The sequence below is a fragment of the Eumetopias jubatus genome, unplaced genomic scaffold (genome assembly GCF_037043125.1).
Source record: "Eumetopias jubatus isolate StellerSeaLion01/CBP00866 unplaced genomic scaffold, mEumJub1_p1.0 scaffold_17, whole genome shotgun sequence".
NCBI lineage: Eukaryota > Metazoa > Chordata > Mammalia > Carnivora > Otariidae > Eumetopias > Eumetopias jubatus.
In genome coordinates, this window is record NW_028274823.1 from 20025819 (window position 1) to 20038021 (window position 12203).

Here is a 12203-nt window from a genome sequence, read left to right on the forward strand (position 1 = left end):
CCATGCAACGAGTGGGGCATCCTAGGGCAGGATGGGGATGCCTGAGACGCGGTGCCTATGGGCCGTCATGCAAATGTGGCGGTCCTGCCAGCACCTGGGACCAAATTTACCTTCTTTGTCCTTGTGTCTTCTGCATCCGAGGACTCTGTTCCTTTCTCCTGCCTGGCCGCTGATGAGGTGCTTTCTTCCATGCCCTCCTGCTCTTGTTTTCCAGCCTTACCAAAAAAGAACAGAACAAACCAAATCAACGGTGAGCAGGGGCAGAGGAGAGAGGGAGTGCCAAGAGAGAAAACAATATAGCTAACGGTCATCAGGTGTGTCTCACAGGCACATTTCCTTAAGCCTCACCAAACCCCTCGGAGGCAGATGCCTTGCCTGTTATAGATGAGGAAATGAAGGATCAGAGAGGTTAAGTAACTTGCTCAAGTCACACAGACAAGTGGAGGCATGGAAATGTCTCAGTGGTTGGACTGATATCTTTAGTGGGGCAGAAATCTCTGGCAAACTGGGTGTTTTTGCAGTTGTGAAACCTACAGGCAGGGAGGGTGAGTAAAGGGACCAAGGGCAAACTGGTCCGGGGGTTGACAACCATCGTGGTGACATCTCCCCAAAAAGATCTGTTTTGGCCATAAAAATCACATCCAGGCCACTTATGGGTAGGAAGTGGGTTGTTAGTCAACCAGTGCCCCCCTTACCCCTTTTTTGTCCTCTCTCTGACCTAGAGCTACAGCCCAAATTAGCAACCCCCTCCCTTCTTCCTTCCTCCTAGTCCCTCCCGCAAATTCAGTCCCTCATGAGAGTTAGTGCTCATGTCTGAGAAATTGAACAACTGAAAGCAGGTGTGTTTGGTTTGGGAAATTAGGGTCTCTGGCCAGCCTGAGAACTGGGGTCAGCAATCTATCATCCTTAAGCCAATCTGAACCAGTGCCTCTTTTTATATAATCTGTGAATTAACAAGGCTTTTCAAATTTTAAATAGTTGCATTTTAAATGACTACATAAGTACCCACATAATATCTTCACTTTGGCTTCTTGGCCCACATAGCCTAAAATATTTACTGTCTGGTGCTTTGTAGGAAAAGTTTGCCAACCCCCATTTTAGAAGTTTTGGGGGGATATTCTCCCATGACTTCAACTTTGGCCACCAAATCAATGACTCTTTCTGGAGTTTCTCAAGGGCACATTGCATTTTCTCAACAATTTTGGCTGAGGTTGGCTCTAAGTAAATGACTCTAGTTCTGATTTCTTCTGAGCAGACACACCCCTCTTGAGTTGACAAGGAGCCAGCTGGGGCAGGAGCTCAGGGCTGACTGGTTTAACCAGTTATTACCAGACAGGGGAAGAGAGTTGAAATCCTTATGTCCTTGCTCTTTCTGGCATTTGGAGCAGAAGATTCCACTGTAAGCTGTGCTCTAGTCTTCTAAGCTAACCCAAGTGCAAAGCAGCTCCAAATGCCTTTTTAGCCATCAGAATCCATAGTGTCTACCAACAGGAGACCTCTTTCTTTATTTTTTCTCCCTGAATAAACTATCTATGGCCCTCCCTTTACCCTCCCCAAGCAATTCCTACAGCCACACTCCTAGGTCAACACAATAGAGGACTGCCCTCCCGCCCCCACCAAGTCCAAACTGGGAGAGGCGGGGACAGCCTGGCTGGCGGGAAGCATCTTGCCAGTAGGATCCTGGTGCTTCCTCCCTGCAGACAAAGGAAACGGAGCAGTGCCTTCAGTGCACCCTGTGCCCTGGGATCATGTGAGAGTAGCAGCTTAAGGGAAACCAACAAATGCAACCAATGCACCCAGGTGTCCACACCAGCTCACAGATGAAGAAATTAGGTCTTAACTGTTACAAGCAGAGCTCTGCCTCCACAGGGCTAGGGCTATTGATAAACCACCTCCTAACTGTTCTCCCCCTTCTGCTCTGTGGCCTCCTCCCAAGTCTATTCTCCCCAAGGCAATCAAGAATGATCACTCCAAAATGCAAACACTATCATAACCTCACTGCACCTTCTTGCTTAAATATTTCATTTGCTTCCCCTTGCACTTGGGATGAAGACAAAAATCTGTAACCTGCCTACAAGGCCTTGCATGATATGACCCCGTCGACAAACCAGACATACCTCCCACCATTCTAACCCTGGCTGTCTCTGTTCCAGCAACACTGGACTCCAGCCACAGGGCCTTTGCACATGTTGTTCTATCTGTTCTCCTTCCTTTTCACTCAGTGAAACCTACCATTCCTTCAAATCGCAACAGTCCCATCCTAAGCCAGGGAAGCCTCTTGATTCATCACAGGCATTAACAGCACTGTATACCTCCATCGCCTTCTTAGCACTCAACATGCATGCTCTTCTACTCATGTGAGCAATTGATTAGTATGTCTTTCCACTAAACCATGAGCTTCAGGAGATCAGGGGTCATTTCAGCCTTCACTCAGAACTGTAGTCCTAGTGCTAGGTGCTCTGTGGGCATCAGTCAATAGAAGAATGGAGACCTGAAGGCTTGAGGGGGGGGGGTGTAGTGTTAACTAGCTCACACCTGCCTCTGGCATGCTTGGGTCTCTGTCTAGGCTCCGAACTAAGCATAAATAGGTTTTCTATTTCTCCCTCCTATGGACTGTTTATACTGGGGGCTGCATCCTAGGGACCCCTGGGCTCCATCTGGCCCACAGACATGTTTCGGCCTATACAGTTTCTAAAATGTGGGAAATTTCAGATATCTGGACTTTGGTGCTGCTCCTCAAAAAGTGGGGGTTCTAACAGCACAGGGCATGCAGTCCTGAATGGTAGCCATAAAATGGAGCTGAGCAGTGGCTAACTGCCCCCAACAGACAGGTACCTCCTCCGTGGTCTGCCATGACCCCTTCTCCCCACGTTGGCTTCACTCCTATTATCTGTTCTATATCCCCTGCCTGGCTTCCCTTCTCCAGGCACCTGGGTCTGTAACCCTTGATCGCCCTTCTTTCCCATGTTCACCATACTCAGCGACTTGATTTCTCTCCTTCTTTCTGTGGTCTTGTGGTCAAGGCTGGGCCCCACGTGTGGACCTGGCCACCCACCAACACTGAGCAGCACACACACTGGCCTCTCCAGCACAGGCATTTTCTCTAGAGATCTTAGAAATTTCAAATGAGCACAAGCTCATTAAAGTCCTATGACAGCCTTGTGATCACACTCATTTCACAAATGAGAAAACTGAGGCAGAGCAGAAGAGGGTGTGACCTGGTTCTCAGAAGCCTGGCCTGTCTCCAGGGTCCGGGTTCAGTCATTCCTTTCTTCCTCCAACAAATACTTACTGAACACCCGCTCTGTGTCAAGCCCTGATCTAGTGAGCACTGCAGACAAAAATTCCTGCCCTTGTGGAGGTTACCTCTCGGGGGGGGTGGGGGGGGGGTGGAAGAGACAGACACTAAATAAAGACAGACATCAAGGGATAGTTTGGACCAGGAAAGGTGAGCAGAGAAGGGAAGCAGGTTGCGACATTGTGGTTTTATGTAGAGGTGTTTCTGGCCAGGAATATACTTGAGGTAAGCGTGACAAGTAAACACAAAGGAGGGGAGGAGGGAGCCAGGTAGACTTCAGCGGGGCGGGGCGCCTAGGCAGGTGAACACATGTAAAGGCCCTGTGGTGGGCGGAGCCCTTCCAGCTCCAAGTTCAGTCACTGAACTCATCTGACTCCTGGGGCAGGCCTGGGGGGTTGGGGTTGTTCTCAAGATTGTGATATACAGTTTGAGATCCGTGAGGAAGACTTTGTTCTGCTGATATTCCACCAACTGGTTTTGGGCTTCCTGGCTCCAAAACCACAGAAACAATCCGTTGGGGACCCCAACAAGTCCCTACTGACCCCACTCTAGGGCTATTAGAGGCAGAAGCAGCCAGAGAGACAGAATTTGGGGAAGCACATGGGGCTTTCTGGGCATCTTTTTTTGCATCAGGGCTCTGGGGAGGACCCACAGTATGTGTCACCTTAAAAGGGCAAACCGATAAAAGAAAGTGGGTAAAACAGTAGGAGCAGTAAGCTTACTGAAGAGGAATAGCAGAAGTATGGGTAGGATTGGGAGGGGGCAGCTCCACCCCTTTGCCATGGGGACACAGGGTTTGAGGCTGGTGGCATGTGTATGAGGTCCAGGCTGGAGCCCCTGCCCGAGGGGTTGTTGCTCTCTGCCCCTCTGAGCCTCTTCTTGAGAGGATGGGCACTGACCCATCATTAGGCCCTTAGATCCCTCCAAGCATAGACACACTTCTTAAAAACATCTCTGGCTCACAGGTCCTTGGGACCCAGTTCAAGTCCTCAGTGAGGCACACGAGGGTCTTCCTGGGCCTACCCAGGTCCCTAATCTCATCTCTTGAGCTCCCCCTGCTATTCCAGTCAGGAGAAACTGTGGCAGACTTTGAGAATGAGCAAAAAGACAACAGGGTGTTCTTTCCATGGAATGCTGGGCAGTTCGTTGTCCAGCACACCCCTCCAGGAGGTCTGGTCCCACAGGAGTCTGCACTTTTTGTTATCATGAGCTGAACTATTTTACAACCCCGTAAACTGCAGAAGACGAAGAGTAGTGCAAGTGATTCTCGTTCATAGAGATGCAAAGGAATTTTATCTGGTGGAGACGCCACTGGAAGAGGCCAGTTTTTGATCTATTAGCAAATTCACTTCCGCGTACCTGATCGCCTCTCCCTGTTGCCTGCTCTCTGGATTCTCCTCTAGACCAGCGTTTACATCTTCCTGGCTCCCTCATTAATTCGTGAGTTAAATAACATCTTTGACATGTATTCATTTTCTGTTTGCACGAGAGCCATGATTTTACTTTTTAAAGACGTTCTTCTTTAATATGGCCTAAAGATGCTGCCACGCTGAGTACTTGCAGGTTCTTTTTTTTTTTTTTTTTTAAGATTTTATTCATTTATTTGACAGAGAGAGACACAGCGAGAGAGGGAACACAAGCAGGGGGAGTGGGAGAGGGAGAAGCAGGCTTCCTGCTGAGCAGAGAGCCCGATGTGGGGCTCGATCCCAGGACCCTGGGATCATGACTGGAGCCGAAGGCAGACGCTTAACAACTGAGCCACCCAGGCGCCCCATTTGCAGGTTCTTGAAAACAGTCTTCCCTTCTCACTTTTGCCCTCGCTGCTTCCCAGATGGCTTTTTCCCCCCACTTTCAATGCCCAGCTCACATGTCACCTCCTCTGTGAAGCTCCCCCCTCTCCTTGCACAGAGGGAAGGCCCCCGGAGCAGCTCATCCACTACTCTGCTCCAGCATGGGCCCCACTGAATGTCAATCATTTTGTAGCTCTCCTTCCACCATTAGACCTGGGTCTCCACCACAGCATGGACCTTGTCCCATTCACCTCCGGACTACCCGCCTCCGCCCCACGCTGTGCCTGACACACTGCCTGGCCAAATAGCAAAGTGCATATGGGAGTAAATGCAGTAGTGGACAAAAGGGTGACTCTTCAGTGTCCGTGGAGTTGAGAATTGGGCTCTTCTTTCGACTTAGTCCCTGTCACCAAGTCCTGGGTCAGACTAGGACATATGCATGTAGGATTTTTAAAATTGGGTTCTTTATGCAGACCCGCCCTGCTCCCCAACCTCCATTATCCCGCTCCTACTTAAATGGAGGTGGTTTGGGCAAGAAGGAAGTATAAGCCCAGTGAGAGTGTGAATTTTGTACCCAGAGTCCTCACGACGCACCATGTGAACTGAAGTTATGCAGTACATTATAAGCCCTTTCTGACACGTGGATGAAAGGTACCAGCCAACTGCCGAGCACTTTTATTACAGTGGAAGTAAAGCTCTGGACAGTGTCCAGAGCACCACACCAAGCCCTGGACACCCAGGGCATGTTAGAGGGTGGTGGCTGCTTCTCTTTACCACCTCGCCTCAAACTCCAGGGTCGGCAGATGCTTTTGGCACGAGAAAGGATGGATCAGACCAAAGATCTCATCTCCCTGGGCGGAGTCTGTGGGTGCAAACTCCGTGGGGCCCCTCTTCCCCGGACACACACAGGACCACAGAAGGCCTTTGCATCACATCGCCGCCTAACTTCCAGCAAAGGGCGCAGCGTGCCGAGGGATTTGGAGCCCCATCGCTCTGCTGTTTCTGGACTGTGTGTCCTTGGGCAACTAACGTGGGCTCTCTGTGCCTCAGTTCCCTCATCTATAGCCACAGTAGTGTTAGTACCAATGTTACCTCATACGGTTGCTGTGAAGATTAAATACCTTGATTGAGATAAGGTGTTTAGTCCAGTGCCTGGCACGGAGTCAACTTTCAGTAACTGTTTCATTCACTCATTCAAGGCGCATCATCATTATATTAGTACTGCCCTGCTCGGGAACCTGCCTCTCCTTACCTGGGGAAGAGACTGCGTCATTACCTCGTTCCCCACCATCCTGCTTTCTTTTCGGTCGTCAGCTCCTCCTTGGTCTCTGTCGGGTCTCTTGGTTCTGTTTTTCTCACTCTGCTTAGACTTGGTGCTCTCAGGGACACTAGTGACCCTCGGCTCCAGCCCGTCTTCCTTGCCTGAGTCCTCGGGGTGGGGGTGTCTGCTGTCCCGCAGTCTGGCCTCCTCTTTCCTCCTGGACCTCCCGGGAGCGTCCTGCTGCTGCTTTCCATACTTGTCCGATTTGCCTTTGGGCTCCTTCCGGTAGTAGCCGTCTTCTCGGCTTTTGTAGCCCGATGCAGAGTGGAGCAGGGTGGGGGACCCGGGCCTCAGGTGCTTTTCTCGGTGGCCCAGCCTCCCTTCAAGCCGCTCCTCTAAGTCGGCTTTGTCCAGTTGCCAGGGGTAGTGTTTGCGATCGTGCGGCCACGTGTCTGCCCTGCCCCTCTTGTCCTCCCCGTTCTCCCTCCAGGGGCCCGGGTCTCGCTCTTCCTCCCTCCTGGCATAGGGCGAGTGCTCCCACGAGTCCCGGCCGTTGCCCCAGTCGGCCCGGGGGGGGCCCAGAGGGCTGTGGGAAGAGCTGCAGGAGGTGAAGCTCGGAGTGTGGGACCTCGGGGACAGTGACCGGCTCATCGGACTGCGAGACCGTGGCCTTTCCGGGCCGTATCTGTTAGGGAGCAAAGGGGTGGGTTTTAGAATCTGCACGCCCCCCAGCCCCCGTTCACAGATACACCCCAGTCCCTCGCGCGGACATACTGCACACATAACTCTGTGTGGCCGTACGCTCTTCAGCACACAACCGTACAGACAACACAGAGCGGTACAGGAGAAAGCTCTTCCTCCCTCTGGGCTTCTAAGAGGAGGGATTTTCCGTAAGTACGGTCCTGGTCATCTCCGCCCCTTTACCCATTCTGCTCCTGGAAACTGGGATAAATAATTGGACGGGTTTGGCTCCGTTCCATCTTTGCTCCTCTTGGAAGGACGCTAGGCTCGGGGGCGGGCAACTCTCCTCCTGGGGTGTGGGGACGTTGCCCTGGTCCAGCCTGGTGGGCAAAGGCTGCCTGACCCTGGGGTTCAACGACCCAGACTCTTGGCTACAAGACCAAAGCCACAACCCCACCTGGCCTCTACTGTAATAAAGGCAACCTCTTGGCCTCCATTTGTCTCGTTTACCTCTTATCTCAGTCTGTTCAGATCCTGGGCATGGTAGAAGGAGGCTAATTACTGGGGAGAATGAGAGTGAGGAGGCCAGGCTCAGAGATCCCAAACCAAAGAAGGAACTAGGAAGGCATTTTAGGGTTGGAGGTTTGGAACCTTAGCGCTCCGACGTGCTTGTGTTTCAGATGAAGAAACTGAATCCCAGAAAAGGACCTCAATCTGCTTAAGATTCAGAGCAAGACCTCCCAGTTCTCCTGACACTCCGCCACAGAGCTGCAAGCAGCATGGTATGGCTTTATATGTATCTTTTTAAAAAACTCAAACAACCATTTAAAAAAAAAATCCCAAATAAATGGAAATCCCAAACCCAAGCGGCTATATAAAAAGATACACAAACACATAAACACACACTCTCACTCTCTCTCTTTCTGAAGGTTGCTTGGTTATTAGGCAGATCTACTTAATCATACACACACACACACACACACACACACACACACACACACACACACACACACACCCCTATTATTCTAAAAAGAATGGGCGATTTTCATTTGGTTCCCAAATACAGGAAACCCATCCAGCCCTGACTGACCAGGGGACACCCAGATGTGGCTCACTGGGACCAGGCTGCCTTGACCATCCGTGGGGACTCAGCCTGGACTCAGCCCTCTGAAATGACGTTAGAGAGCCACCCATGGTGGCAGGGGGTAAGAACCACAGACTGTGCTCGACCTTGGCTCTCCACAGGGACTCTCTCTGTGGGGCAGCAACAGTGGGAAACTTGTAGCCCCAACTTAGTCAGAATTTCAGTCGGAAGAAATAAGTTCTAAAACTGAATGCATTCTATGTTCAGAGTAAGTGACTGATCAAGTCCCTACTTTTTGGGGGTGTTTATCTACATTCCTGTTCCCACATCTACATTCAGCCCATGAAAAATCAACAGGTGGCTCTAAATAGGACACACACACACACACACGCACGCACGCACTTACTTTCAGGTGGTTTTAGCAGAGCGTAGACTTGCCCCAAAGGGCCAAATATCAACAGAACCCCTCCTCTATATATTCCTTTCCAACAAAGGAAAAGCTGATGAGAGGAAGCCTATCACCTTGCATTTTCCTGAGGCTTACCCTGGAGCAGCACTCTGGACTAGACTGATGCCTTCCATCAGGCACATGGAAAAGTAGGGCCCAGAAAGGCTGATGGACAGGGCAGGGACAAGGGCAGGGCACACTACCTCTACGAATGAGACATAGGAGAGTGTCCCAGCTGCCCAGAATCTGCCCTGACGTCCAGGGCTAGGGCCTCACCTGTCCGCTTCCCGGAACATGTCCCTCTCCCTCTGGGAATGCATGTCCTGGATGATGGCAGCCACAGTTTTTCCAGGTTTCTAGGCAAAGTCAGAAAGGTCATCATCAGACCAGAGATGGCCATGCAAACACCAAAGAGAAACAATGAAGACTTGGGTCCACGGTCTGGTCCACCCAAAGGGAAAAAGTACCTTCTTAGAGGAAGAAAAAGTTTAATCCAGGGCATGAGGAGAGTGAGCATAATGCTGAATGGAGTGGCCCTGACATTTTGGGTACCTCTTTATCATAGAACATCTCGAACATACGCAAAAGCACAGAGAATGGTATATTGAACCTTCATGCTCCATTTCCATTGTCAACAGTTCTGACCAATCTAGTTTATCTATACCCCCACCCTCTTTCCCCACCCCACAGAATACTTTGAAGCAATCCCAGACATAGGATCTTTTCATCCATCCTATGAGGACACTGACGTAGCTCAATAACCCCACAGGGGAACCATTCACGGTGCTCATGGTCAACACATCTTGCTGCGTTTCAGACAAGGGTGAGAGTCCAAGTCCCACACTGTCCCAGGGAAGCACTGGCATACTAGAGGGATGGACCTGGACTTGAGGATCTCAACCCAGGAAGAACAGCCCAGCTCTGCCTCCAGCTGGCTGGGTGATCTGGGGTCAAGGCTTGCTGTCTGTGGGAAACTCACTTTCTCCACCTGTAAAGGTGAGATAATGAGGCCTATCTGGCATCCACCAGTAGCCTCGGGGCATGGCGGGCTACGCTGATAAAAGCCACAGGCAAAGGAGTTGCTGGAGGGTTTCCTCTGACCCCTCTGTGGCTGTTTTCCATGCCTCAAAAGTCCCGGGAAGATGCTGAAACCTTCAGTATGAGCCCTGAACCTGTAACAGCCAGGCCCTGTCAGAGCAGCCCCGATCCTTCTCGACATTACTGTGCTTTCCAGGGTCTCCGTCACTTCTCACCTGACTCCTTCCACCCGGATACCCTCTATGTTTAGCTGATTCACCGCAGCCTTCAAGCCCTACTTGGTAATGGTTCCCTTCTTTACACAAGCAAGTCACACTGCCTTTTGCCCCTGGACTTCTAGGAGCTCCGTACTGATGCACTCATGTTCAAGTCTTACATAATTTCCACAGGAATAGCCTGTCTCTTCAGTTACACAGCAAACTCTCCCCAAGTGAGGACCAAGCCTCCTATTCCCTGTAGCTCTCAGCACCACGTCTTATCTGCAGAAGACCCCCAGTCACCATTTGCTGATTGAATCTTCCTGAGAGCACCATGGAATATACCCAAGAATGCTTCCTAGGGCCAGAGACCCTCTCTGTGGCTGGGAGGCTGGCAAGACCAGTGACTCTGAAACCAGGCCCTCTGCCCCCAAACTGCCTGGGACCCTCAACCCCACCCCAAATCCACTGAAGGAAAATCTCTGGTCAAGAGAACCTGAAAACTCCCCTGACGATTCTCTGATGCAATAACTGGGAGACACTGGTTTAAACTAGTCCAAGCTCCCTTCCGCATGTAAGACGCTATGGTTCTGGAGAAGTCTCTCTAGAACAACCCAGAACATAGCTCATTCTTCTTGTCCAGGTCTGCTGCAAGAAAAAACTTAACTTTTTATTGATCCTTCAGATTTGCTCTTTCTCATTTATTCCATGTATTTGTGGGACACCTGTTATGTGAAAGGTTCTACCCCAAGTGCCCCGAGGAATAGAGCCTCTGCCACAAAGAGGGTATAGGGAGACATGATTGCCAGCGTGAGGCAATATTCAGGATAGGAGAGGAGAGGTACCTTAAATCTCTCCTTTCTCTCCCTCCACTTTGCCTGGTGAGCCAATCGTGAAGTTAGAGGAAGACCCATCAAAACTTCCCCCTACCTCTGCAAGCTCTGGTGGGACCCCAGGTGGTGGCCCCTTTGGCCCAGAGACACAGACGGATGTGGTGTTTTGCCGTCTACTTCCCCAGTAGCACTGCCCCTCCTCCACCCCTGCCCTGAGGTAACACAGGCCTGGCCAACCACAGCATGGCCTTCTCTGGCCACGGAGATTGGTTCAGGGAAGGACATGTGTCCCAAACGAGCCCGATCACAGTTCCGCTCAGGACATCTGAGGAAGCTTCTCGGAAACACTCCAGCTCTCTTGTTGAAGGGACCGGGAGACTGAGAAGCCAGACCTGCTGCAGTCAATGAAGCCATCACGCCACCTAGAGGAGGGAGGTGGGGCTGCCTGGGGCCATCCCAGGGAGACCCCCCCAAAACAAAATGAGCAGAAGGCAGAGTGGAGAGGAGCCAAGCCCTAATGATACCACTGAGGCCCCAAAGCCAGCTGCATCCGCAGCCAGGGCTACTCCTGGACTTTTCATTTACACGAGCCAATAAATTCAGTAATTTTTTTTTTTTTTTTACTTTAGTCCATAAGCTTAAATGAGATCATTTTCTGTCACTTGCAGAGAAAGTCCTAGCTGATTCATGTCAACATAGGGACCATGATGCATGCATTCCCATGCAGTTGAAGTGGATTTTGAGATGCTTTCACAGGAGAAGAGGCATTGTGACAGCCTGGGAGCAGAAAATCCTTTGTAAAGGGCAGAAAACAATGTGTTCTAGACCCTTGCTGCTTACAGTGTGCTGTGAGAACCGGCAACACCGCCTGGGAGCGTGGTGGAAAGGCAGAATCACAGCCCTGCCCCAGTTCTACTGAACCAGAAATTTTAACAGGACTTGCAAGTGATTTGTACGCACATTAAAGTTCGAGAAGCTCTGTTAGAATACTATCTGCTGCTTACGGGCTGGGTGACTATAAGCAGATTACCTGATTTCTCATGTGGACAGTGGCAATCCTACCAACACAATATAGAGATGCAGACATATGCAAAGCCAAAACAGTCCTAGGTTTTGATCATGGCTCTTCCAGTACCAATGATCTTGCCCAAGTCACTGAACTTCTTTGGGCCTCCGTTTCCTTATCTGTAAAACTGAGATAACGAATACCCGTCTGACAGGACTGACCTCAGGATTAGAGTAGATAATGTACGTGAAGTGTCTGGGGCATGACCTGACCCAGAGTACCAGGACTCAATTAAAAGTACCTATTCTTGGGCACCTGGGTGGCTCACTTGGTTAAGCGACTGCCTTCGGCTCAGGTCATGATCCTGGAATCCCGGGATCGAGTCCCACATCGGGCTCCCTGCTCAGCAGGGAGTCTGCTTCTCCCTCTGACCCTCCCCCCTCTCATGTGCTCTCTCTCTCTCTTGCTTTCTCAAATAAATAAATAAATAAAATCTTTTTTAAAAAAGTACCTATTCTTGTTATTATTGTTGTACTGTTATAATTATTGTTATTATCCACCCTACAC

General features: G+C 50.6%; 1 protein-coding gene across 2 annotated transcripts in view; it reads right to left on the reverse strand.

Moving 5' to 3' along the window:
* RBM20 (RNA binding motif protein 20) overlaps positions 1–12203 on the reverse strand; it is a 181201-nt gene that overhangs the window by 14444 nt on the left and 154554 nt on the right. For both annotated transcript variants that reach the window (XM_028091998.1, XM_088019822.1), the window contains exons 8-10: positions 8839–8918; positions 6365–7034; positions 111–215 (exon numbers count right to left, since the gene is read on the reverse strand). In XM_028091998.1, coding sequence (XP_027947799.1) covers positions 111–215; positions 6365–7034; positions 8839–8918 — 855 coding nt within the window. The remainder of the gene's footprint in view (positions 1–110; positions 216–6364; positions 7035–8838; positions 8919–12203) is intronic.